This window comes from Dermacentor silvarum, chromosome 3, assembly GCF_013339745.2.
Source record: "Dermacentor silvarum isolate Dsil-2018 chromosome 3, BIME_Dsil_1.4, whole genome shotgun sequence".
NCBI classification, from domain to species: domain Eukaryota; kingdom Metazoa; phylum Arthropoda; class Arachnida; order Ixodida; family Ixodidae; genus Dermacentor; species Dermacentor silvarum.
Genome location: NC_051156.1, coordinates 223,117,775 through 223,140,937, shown reverse-complemented (window position 1 = coordinate 223,140,937; position 23,163 = coordinate 223,117,775). Strand labels below are relative to the sequence as shown.

The window sequence follows — 23,163 nt, the reverse complement described above, 5'->3', positions numbered from 1 at the left end:
AACGCCGAAAAAATAATTGCGCGAAACACAGCAAACTGAAAACATCTGAATAGGGTGTTTGAAAACATAATTATTACTTTTCTATCAAAATGCACGCCTTCAATTCAGTAATTAAAAAGTTCGTTAATTAATCATCTATTTCATCATCATAATAGTTCAATTATGAAAAAAATCCGCCTGGTGTGGTACGTGACTGCTGACAGAATACCATTGGTTGCGTCCTTGTAGATTCTATATTCTATTTTTAAGAGCTTGGCTAACGTTAGCTCGGACACCCTGTATGATTTACTCTAAAGTCAGTAGTCAACACATCACCTGCCCATCGTTCTCACCAAATGTAGCCAAAGCAAATCGTGTAGTTCACCAAGAGCACCGTAGGCGCCTCCTGCAAACCACGCAGATATGGGAAATTCGAAGGTTCATTAATTATTTGCAACGCTCATAATTCAGCCAGTAACGTTAAACTTTCTCGACACATCAACCTAAACATTGCGTGTATTTCTACCTAATATAAACTCGGCGTCACGTGCACTTCCTTTAGAACACTGATAAACATTTCAAATAACGGCTCTTATACGTCTTCGAGCAGTTGCATTAGAAATGTTCTGCATAGGCCGTAATTAACCTAAGAACGTAATTTATGAAATTTAACGCATCACCTATAAAACGTTCCGTGTTTCCTCGAAATGTCCATTTCCCGGTATATTGAAGTCTTTCGGGACATTGGGAAAGCTTTATTCTCGAAACAACTTTATTGTGTCGCATGTAATTGAACGTCGCCTTTACGAATGACCAATCATTCCTAATAGAAATGGCCAATAGTAGGCTTGCAATTTTTGCTGTGATGACGAAACAACAGAGTGCCTTCTGTGCCAATGTCGATCATTCGACGCTCAAGCTTGATTTTATCGCTTAGATGACAGGTCGCTCTCGGAGGAAAAGATCCTGGCATCTTGGCTTATAGGCATTCTTGCATGCAAAAGGCCACAAAAGCTATATTTCGCTTCCTGAAGGCGACCGGACTGTACGAATGCATGTGGCTGTTAGCGAACTGCGACTGTCTGCGAGTGTGTTCACACTTGACTGCCTCTTTATTATCTTCGTTATCTTTCCTTTTCTTACCTATTGTTCCCCCTTCTCCCTACCCAAGTGCAGTGCAGCCAACCGGGCACGTCATTGATTAACCTCCCTGTCCTTCTCTCTTCATATCCCTCTCACTCTAGGGAAAACTTATCACCTGGTTTGTAAAACACGCTTTCTAACGTTCTGGAACGCTTGTATAAGTAATTTTCTACATAGGCTGCAATTAACCTATACAATTTAAACGTTGATTATTCATCACCCCAAGTGCGTATGCCTTTGTTTCAACCATGTATAAACAAGGTATCCTGTTTCGTGTACTGAAGAGACCGGGAAAACCAAGAACGTGCCTCGGATGTAATGCATGAAAATAGGGAGAAAACTAGTATTCGGGGATTATTTTCAAAGCACCTAAGTAACCTAAACACTTCAAACGCTGTGTACACGTCACTTATAACATGAACTTCATTCCCTCTACATGTAAAATTGCTGCCACCTTTGGTTCTTCCAGTGAAGGGAATAACCTTATAAGCGTATCATGTAGCGCCTCAAAGCAGGCCGAATACGAGGGTTTAGGAATGTTCACTTAGCCCCCAAAATTAGCCACACACTTCAAAATTTTCCTGTGCATCATCCCTAATATGCCTCTCTTTTTTTTTCTGAATATAAATAAACTAGGTCAAATTATTAATTCTCCCAGGACAGTCTGAAAATGCGCTTATAACTTTTTCGAACGCCTCTATAGTCGCACTAATAGCTTTTCCTGTAAAAGAAAACGTGATCGGAGCATATTCGGCTAACTTTTCCATCGTCGGCCGCCGAATCTGACGCTGCATAAGGCACTTCACTTAGCAGTGAGTCTCTGGACCCGTCCTGAGCCCCCCTCCCCTGCTCTTTCTCTGTTTTTGACTGGTTATGAAACATAGCGTAGATAACCAACAACCTTCCACGCTCCATTGGACATTGCAGCACTGTTTTGCTGACCGCGCGTAAGTAGAGACCGTGGAAGCAAATTTAAATATGAAATCCTTCTGTTGGACGCAACGGCACGGCGCGGTCAATATACGTTTCCCCAAATGAAGGTTACTTGATATCAAAACAAGGAACAGGATCAATGAGATAATATAAATAATATAACCAGAAACATGCCACATATTAAATTTCCGCCTTCTTGCACGCTTCTGGTCAGTCACAATAATTTGGGAGCCGGTTACTACTGCGCCTGTTGTTATAACCGAGGCGGATAAGTATACTGAAAAAGAAAACGTTGAAGACACTAATTTATTCCAGGCCATACTTTTCGAAGCCCCAGCATGCGGCGTCGAGAAAAGGGCTCGATATGTTAATGGGTGAAGTAATGAAGTAACGCTCGCTGAGGAGCGTTCAATTATTGATACACATCGCAAGTCGGGGAAACAAGAGCACGCCATGTTTGTCTGCTCGGGTCTTGGGGCTCCACGAAAGTAACACCTGCCGCGAAGCGAAACTCACGCTACATCGATTTCCGTTTCACCGGCAGTAAATATAGGCGCCATTTGGACGTTGCCCATCCGGTATTACTTCGCCTAACTGCGTCGAACTTAGCGAGTCTTGCACTGGCGTGCACGCATCACAATGAGTGCGTTGCCGCGATGACGAGCGGTACCCGGAAAGCGCCACTATAGCGGCGGAAGTTTGTCCTGTTGTCTGAAACAGGAGTGCACTTGAAAAGTCACCGTGTTGAACGAGATTCGCTTACGGAAAACGAGCAGAATTAGCTGGACTTATGGCACAATGATGGCAAAGTGTGGAATCATTGCATTCTACCGGTACTGACATATGGAGCAGAAACTTGGAGGTTAACTAAGAAGCTTGAGAAGAGGTTAAGGGCCTCCCAAAGAGCGTTGGAACGAAAACTGATTGGAGTAACGTTGGGACAGGAACACAGCGCTGTCGATTTGAAATCAAAATGTGGCAGCCGATACACGAGTTCTCATTATAAGAGGAAGCAATGGACCTGGGCAGGTCAAGTAATGCGTATAGGGCAGATAACCGGTGGACCATTAGGGTTACGAATTGGGTGCCAAGGGTAGGGAAGCGCAGTCGAGAACGGCAGAGAACTATAGGTGGTGTGATGAAGTTAGAAAACTTGCAGTCATAAGAAGATGTCAACTGGCGCAAGACGACGACTACGATGATGATGGTGGTGATGATGACGGTAGCGTCGCTGGCGAAACCTTTCCGCGAACACAAGAAAATTAACAGAGCTCCACTTTTCCGCCACAGCACTGCATTTTGTATTGTAGAAATAGACAATTCATCTGCATGGTTGACGGTGAGGCTGACTGCTACGTCGTTCGATTATTTCAATAATTTGATTAATTTATTTCATTGTATTCTTGTAGTTTAATGATCCTGGCGACAATGCCAACGTGAAACAACACATCGCATCCATTGAAATGCCGCGCATCGATTTCCGTTTGTTCGCCAGTGGGTGTCTATGCGTCATTTACACGTCGTACACAAGAGAGGCGAGAAATATTAATCTACTAAATTAATATAACTATATGCACTAAAAAATTCTCGCGCCATACGATTGACATGAAGGGTTGAAGCAAAACAAAAATTAAAGAGGGAAGAACAAAGAAATACTTTGGAAAATGGTATCAGAAAATCTTGGATATATATGAATGCAAAGCAGTCGTTTGTCATATAACTCTGCGTAAGGATATTCTACTGCATATTTAAAGGAGCAAGCTAAGATGAAATATAGTACAGGTTATGGCGCAGTACCATCTGAAGGCCCATAGCGATTGCATCTAAGCGCCCCATCCAGGAATACATGATGGATGGATGGATGTAAAACTTTAATGAAAGTCCTGAGGTACGCGACTCAGTGCGCAGCGGGTCGCTCCCACGTTGGGACAGTCAGGCCATGCCCGACCGCCGCATCGTGGGCCCTCTGGACAGCCCATAGGTGCGCCCCGGCATCGGGGCTCTTGATAGTGGAGAGCCAATTATCTTCATTTATTTGTTTCGTGCCTCGCAACGAGGGGAGTAAAAAATAAAATAAAGAAATAAGGGATCGCACATTAATTCTAAAAAAAGTACAATGAAGCGGTTACAAAACCCGAAATCAGCAGTCATGCCGTTCGTGTTTGTCTGTTTTCGTGACCATGCAACACAATTACGCATCTTTAGAGAAGCTCCAGCATTGCGTTGGTTTATGTTGAGCGTAAAACCGAAAAAAATTTAATAATCACGCAAGGTATTAGTTGCCTTCTCCCTTTCTTGCTTTTCTTTTCGCTTTCTTTATATCTGTCGGTCTCTCTCTTCTCTCTTTTGACGCAGTTAAAAACTATGATGACGCAAGTAACTCTGAACAACAGGGTGCATAATTGGCGTTAGAACTTCATGTCTTGGGCGAGTCTCCTCTTGCGGAACACTGATATGCCCAAGTCTAACAAGATGGTGATCATAATGACGTCACTCAATGTACAGGGTGTTTCAGCGATCACTTATTTTTTTTTAATTGCCTGTGGCACATAGCACATTTCTAGTCCATGAACTGGTCTACTCGAAAAGACGGACATTACTTGCACAAAAAAATTGAAATGAATAATCGACTAATGAGCAGAAATTCACTAATTAAACTTTTTAATCATTACGGTATGGAACACATTGCAATTTAGAAATGCTAGCGGGTGAGACTGCAAGGCATATCCACTTGAACATAATTGTGTGAATGACACTATTTACTATGCGCCGTCAAAATTGCGGTAAATATGCATTGGCGTTCCAGTTACTTTCTTTAACAAAACGTCGTTTTATGAATTGAAGCACAAAAGTAACTGGAACGCCAATGCATTTCTCCGCAAATTTCGGAAATTAATATCTCGAAACTGGTGTCATCTTGAGAATTCGTTCCAAGTGTATCCTCTTTGCGAACTCCCCGGCTAGAATTTGTAAATTGCAATATGCATGTGCCATAAGGTAATTGGTTAAAAACCTAATTCGTGAATTTTTCCTAATTAGTAGATTGTGTATTAAAGATTTTTTTTCTTGTAAGTAATGTCCAACTCTTAGAGTAGACCAGCTCATGGACTAGAATTGTGCTATAGTGCCACAGACAATTAAAAAAATAAGTGATTGCTGAAACACCCGGTTTATGTGGTCACTGCGCATGACGGTAGTACGGCTACACGCGCACGCAAAGCTAGCTTCTTATTGCCACTTCTGAGATGCCGTACCAGCGCGTAACTCAAACACAGGTGGCATTATGGCGATCGCCCTCGTCACCACCACAAGCACTTACCTCGTGGGGCCAAAAATCGCGCGCTCATAGTAGTCATTTCCGGAGCTTCTATTTCGAACGCGGCAATGTTTGCGTGTGTACGAGTAATCTGCGAACGAGATTTTCTCACTTCCAATAGCCGCGTCGTTTCGATAATCTGAGCGCTAAACTAATGCCCAATACAGTAAACCCGTGGCATGCAACCAGCGATAAAAGCACGCTGACCAAGGAACGGCAAGAGAGACGCCAAAAGACGCAGTGCTGTCTTTCAATTTGTACTTGAATCATGCGCACATTTGCAAATTGATAGTATGAAAAGGTAAAAGCAACCAGTAACAAAAAGCAAACTAACAAACACAATATATGCACTGATACGGGTAAGAGGCTATAGCAGCGAGGAAAAGATGAATTAATTAGTTTAAAGGCTGTGGAAACGTACCTTTGAGCCTTATTAGTGCGCTTTCTTAGCTTGTTGCCTGCCACTGATTACTTACTCCCAACTCGCTCACATTATTACCACTTCAATATAATTATCACCAATGATCATCTGATAATATTACGGATTGGGGACCGCAAATATAGGGCAGAATTTTTATCTGGCGATGCTCTTACTGTAATGATCGAATCTGAACAATTTCTGCCAGTTAATATTAATCACCCTGAAATTATAGGGTGAACTAACCGTGTGACTCCCAACGTATTATATGTGCTAGGCTCACTTTGATGCTTCAGAATCCGGGTTGAAGCACGGGGATCTTAACGAATAGCCTACAGCCGCGTTTTTAATACGCTGGTTTGAGTTGTTGATAGTCAAACAAACTAATAAATAATGACTATACTAATTAAACTATACCAGAAATACCCTTCCGTTTCTCTTTACGAATTTGCCCGCCGTGGCCAGAAATAAACTTAAATAAGTTACAAGTCTTCATTTCAACAAACTCTCACGTTTAAAGCTCTTAAAAAATGACGTTGACTTTAGGCCTTGGCTGAAATACTCAGTCAGCGCTAATGCGCGTACTGCTCGCGTTTCATCTATTTGATACGTGGCATTTATCTCGTCTACAGGGTGAAGGAACTCTAAAATATATTTTAAAAAAAGGAATCACAGCAGCTCAGTACTTGGGTGTCGACGAGACACAGCGCGAAATGGTAGCCCCACTAAATCATAATGGCGCAACGATGAAACCACGCGAAGGGGAAAAACTGCAGCCGGGATATCATATGACGCCGCCCAGGTCCGAGTACAGCGGCATTTAAGCATTTTCACCATCCGCGCGGCGTAGAGACGACCCGACGCAAATTACCCCAAAGGTGGCATTAGCATATTTTGCAAGACCCGCGGCATGCTAGATGGCTCGACCTTCCAGGCGCGGCTCTCCGCTTGTGGGGAACGATTGCTTGAGTTTGTGTACGCTTGCGATTCCTGTCCTGCACTGCTGGGCGTCGTGGCTCCCGTCTTGGGCATCAGCGAAGCCGCCTTGCAGACACGGTCGCCTCGTGCGCGCCAGCCATGCTTAGTCCAAGCGAGCACGCTCCATTTCGCAAAAGTGTGCCGTACGGCAGCTTTGCCTCAGCATGTCTGTATTTACGGCGGTGCACCCTTTACAGGAGTAACTGAGGGTGCGGGATCTGGCAACGAGAAATAAGCAGCAATTTTCTCACCATTGTTTATTTGATGCAGATAGGAAGAAAGTCACAAGATAGAGCAAGCGTGAGCGCGTCGGTTCCTTTAGCCGTTCTTACGAAGGCGAGAAAGGAAGAAACGTTGGCCGGAACAACTCTCGTAAAAGGACACCAACGTCGGAGAGGTGACAATGATAAACATTATAAACGTTTAGGGGCACTGAAATGGGGATGTAACGAAAACTTTAGAGGGTAACTCTATACAAAACGCGCGTTCAGGAGCTGTACTGCATAATCCAATATTTTTCGTAGTCCAAGTAGATATTCACTGACATTTTTTTCTTGATTAGCAGACTTCGAGCCCTCCGGCTCTGAACACATTTTACGAGAGGCTGTAACGATTGGCTGTGTTTTTTTAGTGGAAAGAAATGTGCCCTACGCAGAAAGAAGTGTTTTATAAATGCACGTGAATAATTTACGCAGGCGGCTGATTGCCTTTCGAAATGACTAAGTCAAATGATAAAGAGATAGTGCCAGTTCGTCGTTTGGGTGCTCAAGAATATAAGGAAGACTGCACTCTTAAGCATATTTTTTTTTCGCTTATGCATCGCCTAAGCGCAGCAATGACTTTGAAAGCGGCGAACAAGCAGGCGTTGAAGACGCCAACGATAACACGGAAAGGCAATGTGCACGAAAGCATTGGACGAATGGTGCAGCAGGGTGCGTGAAGTGTACTTCCTTAAACCTCTCATCACAGAACGCTCTGGGCGATACTCCAAGAATTGCCGCACCTGTCTACTTTTCCCATTTCTGATATAGTTTTCTAATGTAACAGCAGAGAGCACTTTCTCTATCACTTCTTCGTATATAAAAAAAAAAAACATTAACGTGAACACGGCGAATTTGTAAAGTTGTGTCTTTGAAACTTTCCTATTGTCCCTGGGTGCTGTTGCGGACGAGATCAGCAACAAATGGAAGCAGTTATTACCAAGAACCACGTACACTCTAGCCGGTAACGGTGCCCTACATGTGGCGTTTTTATATCACGATGATGCCAAAATATATTGGTCCGTAAATTAAGCGCTAAATATCTATCGGAAAACTATAGCAGAATCTTCAAACTGCGCTGCGTCCTCGGTAGAAAGGAGCGCACTAGGGAGGCTAATAAAAAAGAGGATAAGGATGATCTGATCCTCATTAGACGATTTACATGGCCACCGAATAGAGCAGAAAAACCGCGTACTACAGCAGAGGAAAGCAAAATAAATATTGCGCGATAACTCGGTAGTAGAACGGTAATCTGCCACAAAATTGACAATATTCCCACCAAGACGGCAAACACTTCTACTAGCTCGATGTCCGGGGATAAATTCAACAGCGCTGAGGTGGTTGAGGCTGCAACATCAAGCTATGAAAAATCAAACTTCAAAGACGGCGCCTGCGGATCGCTAGAGTCTGGGAAAAAGAGCAGCCTTAGGAAAACAAGAGTGCCGTGTTCGCTAAGTGCCTGCTCGAAGAGGAAGGTAAACAATTCAGCGAAATTTCTTGCACACCCCGGGCCCCACACGCCGACACGAGGTTGTTGAGTTTCTTGTTGGTAAGGTTAAATCGAACGAAAAATTAAATTGCCCCTTACAGGCAGAAGGCAAGGAAAGCCTGTAAAAGATAGGCTGCTACTTCTCAGAACATGAGTTTATGTTTTTGCTTGGCAAACTTACTGCACACACGAGTAGCGCTAAAGAGAGTTTGGAGCTAATGCTTGTTGTCATGGCACGTAAGCGTAGCCTAGATGTCGCTGGGGACGTGGGGTACAAGATAAGTACACTATGTAGTACATTTAATAAAACGCTTTTATACTTTGAAAAAATCAGTGTATTTTTTGTTTTTGTTTTCCAGTTCACTCCGTGATCAGATTGGCCTGTAAAAACATATGAAGGTATAAAAAGAGAGGGGGGGGGGGGTTATATGCATATGAAGAAATCGGTTTATAACGCGAAGCTTTCTTTTGATGTTTTCTGAAATGCCTTCACTCAATTCTCTGTAGCTGAATGCTCCTCGCTTAATGCACGTTCTGGTATCGTTTTGTTCACTCTACTTCTTGCTCCACACTCGGTTGCTTTTGATGCCGACTTATTCGCTTCTCTGTAGCTGACGTCTTCAATTTTCTGTTCCTGACTTCTTCGCTTCCTCCCTCTTGCTCTGCTTGCTTACTCGGGCATCTATCTACCCAGTGACACATGCCCTGTGGCCCAAGTCGCCTGTTCGGGCATAGACCTAATCCAGTGGCGCCTACACATTCTGGGAGATTAGCCAAGAATATTCACACACTCAGTGGCACATACCCAGGTTCTCAGTTTGTTGCATAATCAACAGAACAGCAGCCAGCACACACAAAGTACGAGGAAGATGCAACGAAAGCTTAGCTTTAAAACCAGAGAAAAAAAATTGGCGGAACCCATCTCACGATGACTCTCGACGGTAATGTGTTTAGTATTGAATCAATATAGCGACACAACGTATTGCATTCGTTATGGGTGAGGCGTGTACTGTAGCGGTACTCCTCTTTCGCGCTTCCCTAAGATCACTCGGCGCCCTCTAGCACCGCCGCCGCGACGTCTGCGCTTGGCCTCCGAAATGCATGGCGCGCCGGTGCGTGCGAATGCTCACAAACGCGTCATGCGGCAATCGAGTTTCTTTCTGGGTACGCTGCGCCATCTAGTGGCACTGCCGATAAGCCCGCGTGTGGCCTCCGAGAAGCGTGACGCGCCGATGCTTGCGAACGCTGAGAATTGTACCCTCGCCTGCCGCACACTTAGTGCGACATACTCGGGTACCCAAGTTGGCGAGAGATTCATTGAAGAGCGGCACATGCCCAGTGCATTTGTGGCGCAGACTGATAATGTCACCGGTTTCCATGAGGAACCCTTGTGACGTGTGTTCGATTCCACTCGACATCGGATAAATATAATTAAGGGATCTTTTTCGTCGTTGTAGAGTAGCACATTCCCAGTGGCACATACCTAATTACCCAAGTTGGCGTCAAAGACGTTCATTGAAGATTAGCACAGACCTAGTGGTACATACCCAGTGCGTTATAGAGGTTTTTTTTTTTTGGAACAGCGGTACCTCACCAGTTCCGCATCTACAGTGACCCTTGTCGGCGTGAAAGAGGTTCGTCGAAGAGCTGCACGTACGTACACATTGCCACATACTAAGGGACCCAAGTTGGTCCTATGGTTGGTTTCGAACCCTGTCACTTTAGCGTAGCTGCCCGATGTGCTACCCATCGACCAGAAACTACTCAGAGACCAAGGTAGGCAGGAAAACAGTCAGATCCAAATAAACATACATAGGTACAATCATTGATAGATGGATACATACATAGATACATAGCCCCCGGAAAGTGGGTCAAGTACCCTAAGAGTGCTAATGCATTAATAACAGACCTAACACATTTGGTATCATTCAGTCATTTCCTGCACAAAGTGGTTAAGAGCGCGACAATGGAGATACTACGATGGCCCTACTATGACTAAGGCGATGCGACGATGATGGTGAAGGCTGCGGCACAATCACAACGCTGACACAACAGACATGACCAAGCAACAACGACGACAACGACACCTCGTTGACTCATATATAAAATTAGCAAAGACTTTTGTGACCGAGAAACACAAGAATGCATGCGCTGCTGAAAGCTGCGCGGCGAACGAGCGCTTCGCCTGGCTTTGAATTAGCCCACATTTAGCAATCAATTTTGACTATGCTTTGTCCCAGGACCTTCAAAACAGCGAGCCGGGTGGCTTGGTATGTCCACATTTTAGATAAAAACAGCCCGAAAAAAAAGACAGTGGGCGAAATAATTATTTATAGCGCGTGTGTCGCATTTCTTTCGACCACTGTGTCGTTGCGCTTTTTCTTTCTTTATAGAAAGTTAATTCGTGAGCTTGTTATTTTGCACATTTTATCTTCAGTTCTTCGAATGTCTTTATGTCAAATTTTATGTCCGCGTTTCTTTCATTCTGCTTGTGAAAACGATTTAAATTGTGCTCTTCGAAGCTGGCGCTACAAGCACGTTCCTTAGCACGTTGATGTTTTACGCACTCCTTGCAAAAAGAAATTCACGGATGATAACGATACCCCCTAAATGCGAAATGTGAGCGCAGCTGTACACGCGTTTTCATTTCGCGATATATTGAGAGGCGCGGACAATCTGTCTCGTGCGGCACGTTGCAAACGGAGTGAAAGGAAGTGCGGCGCGACTGCCTCGCTAAACGGGACATCGCGAGAGAGAGAGAGAGCGTGGGTAACGCGTGGGCGCGATTCACAGCAGCCGCCGCAGACAACCTCTGCTCATGCAGCGCTTTGTTTCCAACAGACGACGATGATGATGATTTAATGGCAACTCCTTTAAAACGGGACGTTGACAAATATACACCTAGCCTGCTTGATTTAATCACGTATGCTATACATGTTTTTTATCTAGCATTTTTGTATACATTTCATTAGTCTTCTTTTTTCTCAATTTCTACCTCGTACCGCTACCTCTGACCGTAAGAGATCAAATCAGATCGTATCAATCTCTTCCCTGCTTTTTTTTCCACCAATACTCTAAATGCATCTTGTTGATCTCGACTGCTTATCATGACCTGCGCTACTCTTGCGCCATCTCGTCGCCGCAAAGCCCTTCATGCGCGGCACTATGCTTTTCTTTTCACGCTTTCGTCATACCCTCCTCCGCTCACCGCAGGAACGGGCGCCTAAGAGCTTCGCTCTAATATCCCCGGACTGCAGTGACTCTTTGATTTCCTTAACGCAATTACTGCCAACGGAAGAGTCCAATGCCACCGAAGGGACTTCGAAAAACGTCTGGAAAACGCCCACACTCTACGTAAAGCGCCGTTTTCTTCGATTAACTACTGTGCCACATTGGCGCAACGTGTGGACACGTTTGGTATATTTGTATGGATAGCTTTTGGTATATTTTGTATCGGCAAACATTTCGGAACTTTCACGGCGAATAACCCTAGTAAAAGTGCTTTTGTCTAATACTTTCGTATTTCTTTTCACTGAAGCATGGAAACTAAAAAGAACAAATGCGGTGCGTAAAGACAAGCCAAAAGCGTGCGAAGACGCGTATGCAGCCTATAATGCAGGCAGGTTAGGGTTTGTGTACAAGTGCGCCCACATGTCCTCTGAGACGAACCCTCGAAAGATGACACATGATCTTAAGCATGCAGTGCCTTATGCGCTTCTGCTACTATTGCTTACAAGCAGCCAATATTTGTTTATCTCTCTGTTTGGTAAGCATTTGTGGTTTCCAAAGTACACGTTTCATTGGTAGAACAGGTCACTGCCCAATGCCAGTGATATTGGTCATTGACATTGACGTTGGTCAGTCAGCTGTTCTACTTAATAGTGATTTTACCTGACCAGACGGCATTCCGTAGAACTCTTGATTACATCCACATTATACACGTTGTTCGCAATGTCTACTCGTAGTTCAACAGTTTTCTCAGCGAGTACAGGCTTCGAGACAAAGTGCAACGAGACATAGCCCGTAGACTTCTCTGTACTCACCGTGGACAATGTTGTTAACGTGAATAAATTAAAATGTTGGCTGTATTTAAAAACGCCAAATTCTTGTTAAATATGGTTGCAGAACTTTTATTCAGGCGCGCAAGAATTTGACTTGAATTGTATGAACTACTTTTGTGCACGCTTTATCATTATTTGCTGCATTTCTTGCATCTTCTTCACGGTGATAGACTTTCGATTTATGATTTTTTATTTTGAAATAAATAGAATACTTATTAATTAATTAATTAATTAATCCGCATACCTTAAAACAGCATATTTCATCATCATCAGCCTATATTTTACGTCCACTGCAGGACGAAGGCCTCTCCCTGCGATCTCCAGTTACCCCTGTCTTGCACTAGCTGATTCCTACTTGCGCCTGCAAATTTCCTAACTTCATCACCCCACCTAGTTTTCTGCCGTCCTCGACTGCGCTTCCCTTCTCTTGGTATCCATTCTGTAACTCTAATGGTCCACCGGTTATCTATCCTACGCATTACATGGCCTGCCCAGCTCCATTTTTCCCGCTTAATGTCAACTAGAATATCGGCTACCCGGATATTCCGTACTTCCGCAAGAGAAACATACTTATATTGCAATTCTAAATGGGAGCGCTTGGCAGTGTACTTGATCTGGGCGCATATGACGTATTACGCTCGAATTTAGACATGAAAGTTAACTTTACGGGTATTTAATAATAATAATAATAATAATAATAATAATAATAATAATAATAATAATAATAAGAAGAATAAGAAGAAGAAGAAGAAGAAGAAGAAGAAGAAGAAGAAGAAGAAGAAGAAGAAGAAGAGCAGAACCGAAGTGGGTACGAGCCATGTGCTGAGGACATCATCATCATCACCATCATCACCAGAAGACTTTATTTCCATCCAGACGAGATGGCTTGACTAGCTCTCCCCAGTAGGGGAAAAAAAAACGTTCATAGTTTAGCACTTTTTTTTGAAATTATTATTTGCCTAGGATTTTTGACAAGGCAAACATTATTTCGGTTTTTGTAAAACTGCAATAAAATTTAGGGCAAGTGCGTTTTTTCTTTATTTCTTGGTTTATTTATGGGAATTAGGGTGTTGACAAAATAAAAGAACGCAGAGAAAAACAAAGCAGGGAAGGAAGCATTGAGCAACGCTAAACGGGTGCCGCATTCTCACCGCCACCACCAAAAAGAGGTTCTCTTAACGCGCCTCCGGTGTGGGACTCTCACTCCAGCGTGCTTCGAGGGAAATTAAAACAAAAAGAAGAAAGCGAGCGCTCGAGGAATGCAGGCCGTATACGTACCGGAAGAAGTGCTCCCAGAACTCGATGAACCACGGGTTTCGGTAGTTGGCGAACGGCGTGAGCCCGCGGAAGTACTCGTCGAAGCCGTTGACCGCGTTCGCCGTGGGTTGCACGGACAGGGTGCCTTCGACCTGGGGCTCGTTCCCGTGGGAAACAAGCTCCCTGGCGCTCCAGCCGTCGCTGCCGATCCAGGCGAAGTGAGCCGTGGCGTTGTTCCGCCGCACGGCGCGCATCACGCCCGCCACCTCCTGGTCCGAGCCGAAGATGATCACGCCTGCAGCGAGCGACAGCGCCGTCAGCGAACCGGCGAAGAAGCGTTGGAGTGCGTATGCTGCCACCAGGACGCATTGTTAAGTTTGCGAAGTTAAGCCAAGTGTTAAGTGCCACCAAGACCGTTCATTTCACCTTTCCGCTGCGCCTAAGGCCGTTAATATCCGTGGTTCATGCTAACAAACCAATCGACTCTAAACATGCTTTGTTGCCCCTAAAGAAAGATTGCTTTGTTCCCCAATGTTACACCTGCTTCGTGAGAAGGAGACTCCAGATTCTTGCCGTGTAGGATGCCTTATGAGGCTAAATGCACGGGTGTTTTTGTGTTACGTACCCATCGTAGCTGGGAATTGAACCAGCAACCTCCAGCTCAACTATACAATGTCATGACCGCTGAGCCACTACTGCAGGCTTACCATGGCAAACTTTCAGAACTATAGTCAACTATAGCGCCAACGACTTGACTCGGCACTAAGTGCGCCGAACAACGTCGTTCCAGAACATAGTGGGCGCTGGCCAGTGTAATTATGTTCCGCATACTTCCCGTAGGTGCACGAAGCTTTGCTACACCGCAAAGTGCGAGAGTTTCTTTTTTCGATACTGCGTTTCTCTTGGAGAAAAAAAAGTTCCGGTCCTTCGTCCTCCAACCGGCTTTCCAAGCCTTGAGTGTTCATGACAACATGGGTCTTAAGAAAGTTAAGTGCGGTGAACGACATAATTGGCTTTCCTGAGAGATGTTGTTACAAAGTATAAAACTTCATGAGCAATACAAGCACCGCTAATCCGTGCAATAGTGGATATGCTAAATACGTTTCTACGGCAATAGACTGTCCTACAGAGGATGGCCGACGACACCATTCATGGCACCATTGAGTAGAGCGTAGGCTCGCAAACAGCGAGTATGTAGTAAGGAAGGGATGGCGGAACCAGCTCGTGCTTTATCTCCACATTTAGGGCGAAGTCCTACATCTTGTGCATGCCGAAACTAGATGAGCGGGAAAGCGCACTTGCAGAATTTAGCACATTCCTTATTGGCGTCCGAGAAAGTTAGCGTTTCGAATACTGTATGTAATAGCAAACTTGTGCAGTTAAGTATATGAAGGGGTGCTGATGAGTTCAGCGTTATCCAGAAGAAAATTGAGCTGCGTAGCTGTAAATTTCAGGATGTATTGGCCTATTTGTGAACGTTCAGTTGGGGAAAAATCACCTACCGATGTTTTAAGCTGATTATGTTTTTTTCAGGTCCATAGAGAACATGGCAGCACCTTCAGAAAAGTTCGTAGTGGAAGAGCATATGACCACCTGTTCCTGTTTCTACAAGGGGAATGTGTGAAGTAGATCCACCATGAAATGTCACAAACATTGCGCGACAGTGGCACTTCATATGCTACATTTAAACGTTGGGTTATCAACCTTAAAACTGGCAACTTCGGTGTGGAAAGTGAGGAACCCAGTGGAAAGCCTGTTTCTGTCTATGCCTGAAAATCTGACAGTCATCTATGACATGATCACCCGCCGCGGTGGCTTAGCGGCTATGGTGTTGCGCTGCTAAACACGAGGTCGCGGGTTCCATTCCCGGCCCCGGCGGCCGCATTTCAATGGAAGCGAAATGCAAAAAACTCTCGTGTCTGGGTGCACGGTACATGAGTAGTTCTTTTGGGATACGAAGAGGGTTGTGCTAATGGACAACCTCCAACTGGGTTCAACCATTAAGGCAGAACATTACTGTGCTTTATTGTCAAAGTTGGGGCAATGCATTAAGGAAAAACGTCGAGAAAAGCTCTCCAAACTCTCATCCTGCTGCATGACGATGCTTCATCACACACTGCAGCTGAAACAAGGCAAATCTGAATTCCTCAGGCTTTGAAGGGATGCCCTTATGGCTCCTTCAGACTATCATCTTTCCGGAATCTCGTAAAACTCGTAAAAGGACAAAAAATTGGAAGTGTTCTAGAGGCAACTAATGCTGCAGATGGGTGGTTACACCGGCAGCCAGAAGAATTGTATTTGCAGGGACTTTAAGAAGCAGGGCAAATCGCTCTAGTGAGTTCCTGTGTGAATATGTAGAATACGTTGACAAGTTACAGCTTCCTCGCTCAATTTTGTTCTGGGTAAGACTCAATACTTATCAGCACCCCCTCGCACTGCACTGGCTGGCGTCGTACCTCGAGCTCGCGGTTTGCCGAGTAGTCTCCCGATGATTCCGTCGTACGTGCGTTCGGAAGCCACGCCCGAGTCCTTGGTCAATTTCTCCTTGGTGGCGATGCAGACGTTATGGTCGGTCAGCTCCTTCTCCAGCACGTCGAACGCCTGCGGAGTGTGGACGCTGCTGAAAATGCGGCTCGTCGGCATGATAGACGGAAACACGCACCGAATTTCCGTAGGTGGATTCCTCGTAGAGGATGGACACGTACGTCCACTTGAGCAGCGTGACGATGCCGACGATGGCTTTCACCTGGCTCTCGTCCGAAGGCACCGTGCGCAGAAAATACTCGAAGCGTTTCTTGTTGCTCAGCTCGGGGCTTGTCGAGAAGAAGCTCACCTGCGCAGACCCGCGTTCAAATGTGCTGCTTTGTCGCTGACCGAGTGTAGGTATTCCCACTACGGACGCGAACACGAAGCGGTGTTGGAAAAGCAGCGTCGCCGTTTCTTTTTTCTTTTTCCTTTTTGAGCAGAGCTTGCTAGGCCAATCTTCCCGGACTTTCCTGACCGTAGCTGCTGCTTCGGCTGTCTTGCCGAAATGGCTCACACACAGGACAAGTACTCATTTAACGAACCAGCTTACTTGTATCCCTGTCTGTACCACGTACCAAAGACAAGCGGTACCTAAATATCCTCAGTACAACTATACGCCTTCAAGTTTATTAATGCGAATCGTTCTGTGCCTCCCTTCCAGGGGTTTGGCGTGTCTGCTCGGTCGGCTTTTTTCGAGAAAGGTGGGCCGGCTCTGGATATAGTGCAATAGTAGGAGTGTCCCAATATTTGAAATTTCGAGTGCAAATCGAAAATACCCTGCTATTCGATCCATATACGATTCGACAATTCACTATTCGAAGTTAACAAATATTCGTTTCTTTGGAATGTACAATGAATAAGAACACTTATTAAAGTAGACGGAAAAAATGGACGTGCGGAGTGTTCCGAATGGTTCTCCTGCAGGAGAGCTACGATCGTTGTGGAGGGGCACCAGTTCCGGAGCTAACGCACGGGGCAGATCATTTTTGCTGAGTAATTTCCAATCATTCAATAACAGTGGCTCGCTTTTAGCTAGCCTTTATGCGAATTTGTGCTGATTAATTATTTGATGTAATAGGTGGGTGGATGTCTCATTTTCCATTTAATTAATTATTTGAGCACCCTCACCATGTTTGCATCTTTTTAAAACAATGTATCATACTTCTATCCTTCAGCGAACACAACACTGTACGTGCATCTGGTAGCATGCTGTTCGCTTGTATCACTGTGGTCATTTCCATGATGTCCCAGATAATGGAAGCAGTTGTTTGGCGTTTACAAGCTCATCAGTTGTCCAGACATGTAATTCTGAATGGTCACGTACATGGGCGTCAATGTTCATAGGCCTGTTGGTCGTATTTCTCTGATATCCGAATTCGATTGAGATATTTCACTATTGGAACATCCCTATATGTGCGATAGTAAACTGAGCCGACCCCGGAGCCAGTGTAATCCACATGGTGGAAATTTCCACGTCCTGCTCATTTTTCAGACCGGCGCGTAATCGTTACGCTGCAAAACGCGTTGCAGAAAATGAAAGGAGCTTTAAAGCATTTAATTGACCACACATAGATTCTAAGATGTACTATCGACCAAAGAAGTTTACGGACCAAGGGATCTGACAAGAAGCTGAATATCTCCGCAGCCTCAAAACGCAGCCTGGTATTCCCATTTCCAGCCTCTGTATACTGGTATATGCGAACAACATTGTGATGTAGAGTTTTACTGGCGACTTTTAAAGGCTGCTCGGATATTAAGCGTTTTCTGAGGTCCCGTAGTCCGTAAACTTTTTTGGTCGATAGTACGGTGGATATATATATATATATATATCAGTGAAGCAAAAAATCACAGGAGCCGGCACAGAAGTAGTTCAAAAAATAGAAGTACGTAGGAAAAACATAACAGGACTTTACTGACGTTCCGGCCGGGGTCCGGATGAAGGCCGGACCCCGGCCGGAACGTCAGTAAAGTCCTGTTATGTTTTTCCTACGTCCTTCTATTTTTTGAACTACATATATATATTATGACACTTTTTTTAAACAAGATGTTCGCACGAATGAGCGATAGCGCTACTACACAAAAATCAAGGAAATAATTTACATAAAGGCTCTGCACGTTGTGGGGATGCGCGACTCTCACGCGTCTCCTGTAATCCGGCTTCACCGCGTGGCTAAGTGCCAGCGGCGGTCGTGGTGGTTGCGGCGCATTGCGAGAGATGGCGCGAGTGTCGCGATGCTAACGCCACCGAATGGCGGGGTGACTTGGGAGAAAGAGGTCGAAGGCGCTCTCTCTTGGGCTTGGGATCGGCGGCCAACACGCACGAACGCATCGCGCGTGCGCCGGCCCGCTTCGCGCGACCGTCGCGCGAGACTAAGAGCAGGACACCGGTGTGGACGAACCCGGATCGTTCGAGCGCACCACCGTTCGCGTGACTGTACACGTGAACGACTAGGCGATGGTATCATAGCATGGGGTTAACATATTCGCTCGCTATCCGGTCGCGGTGAGTTGGACTTCCTTGATTTGTCGCGCGCCCATGTGAATGTTCTATTGGTAGTAATTCGGCTAGTGTGCATTGGTGTATGAAAGGCGCAATAAATGCCCTTGTGATTGTTTGCACTACTGTGTTGTCGTTCCTTTGTCCCAAGAGCATGTGTGAGACCCCACAACGTCCATAGACAGATTTGCGACAGCACTGTCACCGCACTGTCATGCGTACAGTTTTGTTTGCTTTGATATTATGTAACGAGTAATCTCATGGAATGTTTTTATTTATCCGCCATGAAGGTCAGAACTTTATTATCATAGAATTTTCTTTTTACGCGCTGCATCATTCATCACAAGCTATGCGGAAACGCAAACTCCAATTCACGCGGATGCACAGCGCGAGATATATAGACGCTGCGAGGTCACGAGGACTAAGGCGATGTATGATACGCTTGTCGAGGAAACAAAGTGGATGACAGGAGTGCGCACAGAAAAGTACGACACGTATCAAGCAACATTTAGGGATTCTTTATCTCTTGTGTCATAGTGGGACAATGCCCATTCTGGAGGAGTGGCAGGCACACAATGACACACGCTGAGTGGTTAAATCAAAGAAAAGAAAAGAAATCAAAGAATCTGGTAAATATGATTCCCCATTCTATTAGCACATCGGCGTTCTTCGTTGGTAACTGAACATGCAGGTTTTGTATGTGTGCTCCTTCTTTCTAAACTATATATATATATATATATATATATATATATCGGCCGAGGTAGCGACCGACCCAACAGCACACTTCAGCGCCTAGGCAGCCCAAGCTTCGCTTTAGAATGGGGACTCTGACGCAGGTTGCATTGCTTTCTCTTCTTTATTTGATACCGAGCACGTGGCCTCAAAGCATCGCTGTAAAGCAAGCTCTTTCGCATGACTGGTGAGGCAACGGGCGTCACTCTAGGGCTTCGTGTCCTGCCTGTACATGCAACAAGTGTAGAAAGAGGCATAAGGGAGCGTCTAGCGGACCACAAAAATGCTACATACCACACAGCAAACTGACCGTACTACTTAAAGGCTTGCTAAGAATGGGAAGTTTGTCCTCAAGCAGACTCACACGGGTGCCTGCGAGACTGCCATTCCAGAGCGACAGTACCAGCAGCTGGTCAAATAGTCGGTGACTTCAAGGACCTGACAGGAAGACGGTCCACATCTCCGGAATAACCGCTCACATTTAAGTTTAACGGCCGAGAGAGTGTTGAAGACGTCTACGCATTTCCTCCTCCACATATTACGTTCCTTCGCAAGTCAGCCCCTGTCAGCCGGCCTGGTTTACTTCTTTCCGAGTCTAGTTAGACAAGACCAAACATGCGTACACCACATCATACTCAACGTGGCCTACACCAACTACTTCAAGTGCAAGTTTCAATGAAAAAATCATTGATATTTTATTTCCTTTGAAAAGGAGGAGTACGGGACTAAACGCTCGAACAGTTTAACGAGGTCCCGACCTAACGGACTCCTGACAACTGACAGACTCGCCAATGTGCTCTGAATGTAACGCCCCTGAAGACCGGCAACATGTTTTGTGCAACTGCTGCCGCTGCGCGTTAGAGAGGTATTCTTTGAAGGCGGATCTATACCTGCAACGTGACTCGGGCTTGGAACTGCGGCACATTCTCGGCCCATGGCAGAGCACCATCTGCGCGTTCCGCGCCACAAAAGCGCTGCTGATGTTCTTGCGTATATATATATATATATATATATATATATATATATATATATATATATATATATATATGATTATGATATGTACACGTGAGTAACACTTAACAGCGCACACACACACACACATATATATATATATATATATATATATATATATATGTGTGTGTGTGTGTGTGTGTGTGTGTGTGTGTGTGTGTGTGTGTGTGTGTGTGTGTGTGTGTGTGTGTGTGTGTGTGTGTGTGTGTGTGTGTGTGTGTGTGTGTGTGTGTGCGCGCTGTTAAGTGTTACTCACGTGTACATATCATAATCATCACCCAGCCCCTGGAGTAGCATGTCAGGCGAACAGCCAGGCTAACTTCTCCAGCATATCATTAAAGCATGCATCTTTCTCTTCTTTCCCAGTCAAAGGAGAAGAAGGATACCCCAGACGTGGTTCAAGGACTTGAAAGAGCAGAGCGGGAATACGAAATCATGCTGAAACCTGAGTCTATCCTGTTTGCACACACGTCTCCCCTTCACGTACCGCTAGTTCTGTTCGAGACGATGAAAGCGGATGTCGTGGCGTTCTTGGAATACTGCAAGACGGAGCTAGGTGAAATTCATACAACTTGAGGAATTTGGTAGATATATCTTAGCGGAAGAAGCAAGATCCTGACCACCGTTATAACACCATTCGGTTGGTTTTGCTTCAGCCATTTGGTCTTTGGTATCTACCCTGCCTCTGAACAATGACGCGTAGCCGACGTTTTCCAAGGTCTCGACGGCACTGCCTGTCACATGGACGACATTGTCATTTGACATTCCCATTTCCATTAGACATTTGACATGCCCATTTGGGAATCGACAAAAACGCAACGCTATGAGCGACTCCATCCAACCATTTAAAGCATCCGCTGTGCTATATAGGGTCACCCTCAACGGAGAGAAGTGTTAGTGCGGTGTCTCGAAGATGTTTTACCGGGAACCTATCATTGAAAACAGAAAACTCCGTCCTAACAAGAACAAATTGAAAGCTGTCGCAGAGAACCAAGACCATCCTCGAAGGCCAAGTTCGACGTCGGATGGGTAAGGGTTTATCTAGGCCGTTTCGCCTTCAACGTGTCTGTACTGCTGTAGCAATTATCCTGCCATACTGTCCTCAAAGCAATAATTGGTCTAGGAAACCTCACAGGAGCAATAATTCTCCAAGTGGAAAGCGACACTTACATCAGATCCTGTGCTTGACATGTTTTCATCAAGCCGTGAGACAAAGATCACTGCCGGTACATCTTCCTATGATCTGAGCGCAGTCCTCCACCGTCAATCTCGTCATCGGTGTGCCTCTTCAGTGCCAACAGAGAAAGACTAAACTCAGGTCGAGGAGGAGGAGCACGCTCCTGAAATATTTCATAATTACAAATTCCGCACAAGGTTCCGCCCTTTCTTCTTTCTTTTTTTTTTTTTTTTTTTTTGCTGTCTGGTTGTCTGAAATAAACCTCAAAATGTCGAACCCAAAACCTCAGCAGCAGATCGCGTGTCTCTTGTCTCAATCGTCGGGTAGGAGGCGATTGTCGATCTGTAGCCTCGACTTCAGAGAATTCGTGTGCGTTCGATGCACTATGCAACACTACGCATTGTGGGGTGACCACTGCGCCCGTTATTATAGGACTGCAAATGACGGCAGTTGTCAAAGACAGCACAGGCTGAAGCGCCCGTTCTCCCCAGTAAAGATATCAAAGCGCGATGTCTAATACAGAAGCGATGCATCGCGCTCGAGCTGCTCGGACTTATCGCAAAAAGGCGACGGTATTTGGTAGAGACATTGTGCAACTCCCCTAAATTCGCGCCCGGTGCACGCACCTGTGGTATCTTGAAAAGGCGCAGCAGGTTGGCCACCTGTATGGACGTGACCGACGAGGCGGCGCCGAGCACGCCCGAGATGACGGTCTGCTTGATGCGATCGGGGCTCGAGCCAGTCCGGGCAGCGGTAGGTGCCGTCGTCGATGTTGCTTATCGAGCCTGCACCGCACACCAGCACGCGCTCGCCCCAAACACACTCTTGACACAATGACGCAAAGCGCGCCGCGCAGGGCTACTACTCTCCATGCAGTCCAGCTACGCCGGCATCAGAGGCACCATGCCACTTACATATAGTCATTACGCGCTGAACGAGGTGACTTTATTTCATTGCAAGGCTTAAAGGACAAAAGAAGAGATACCGCACTGGAGCAGACCTGAATTGATTCTACATAGCACACGCGTTGCAAGCTAGGTACACTCTAATTATCAGCTGTGACCTTAAACACAAAGCGAGCTGTGGTCAGAGTTTTGAATTGTACAGGTTTCACGGTGCACTAAAACTATAAATACGGCACGCTCGGTACAACTGTTGTCGTGCTTGCAGGAATCTTATAATCGCTGAGAACCAGCCGTATGCGTATTTCGGCACGGGCAGGTTTCTTGTCTCCATGCTGTTGCCGCGCCTGGAGTTTTGCTCTAAGAAAGTTTTCAGGGTTCCTTTCCGCCTCATTCTTATCAATTTTGACTGCGCTCCACTCTTTAGTTTTGCCGCAGGAAAGAGAAGGAAAATGAAGCGAGATTTTGGCTTCCTGCGTGCTGT

At 45.5% G+C, this 23,163-nt stretch overlaps 1 protein-coding gene across 1 annotated transcript in view; it reads right to left on the bottom strand.

Annotated features, from left to right (window-relative positions):
- Nucleotides 1-16,780, bottom strand: part of LOC119445234 (metabotropic glutamate receptor 4-like) — a 40,857-nt gene extending 24,077 nt beyond the window's left edge. The window contains 3 exon segments of the mRNA XM_037709557.2: nt 13,856-14,129; nt 16,291-16,435; nt 16,497-16,780. Of these exon segments, the coding sequence (XP_037565485.2) occupies nt 13,856-14,088 (233 nt within the window). The 5' untranslated portion in view covers nt 14,089-14,129; nt 16,291-16,435; nt 16,497-16,780.
- Between the last annotated feature and the right edge of the window lie 6,383 nt (nt 16,781-23,163).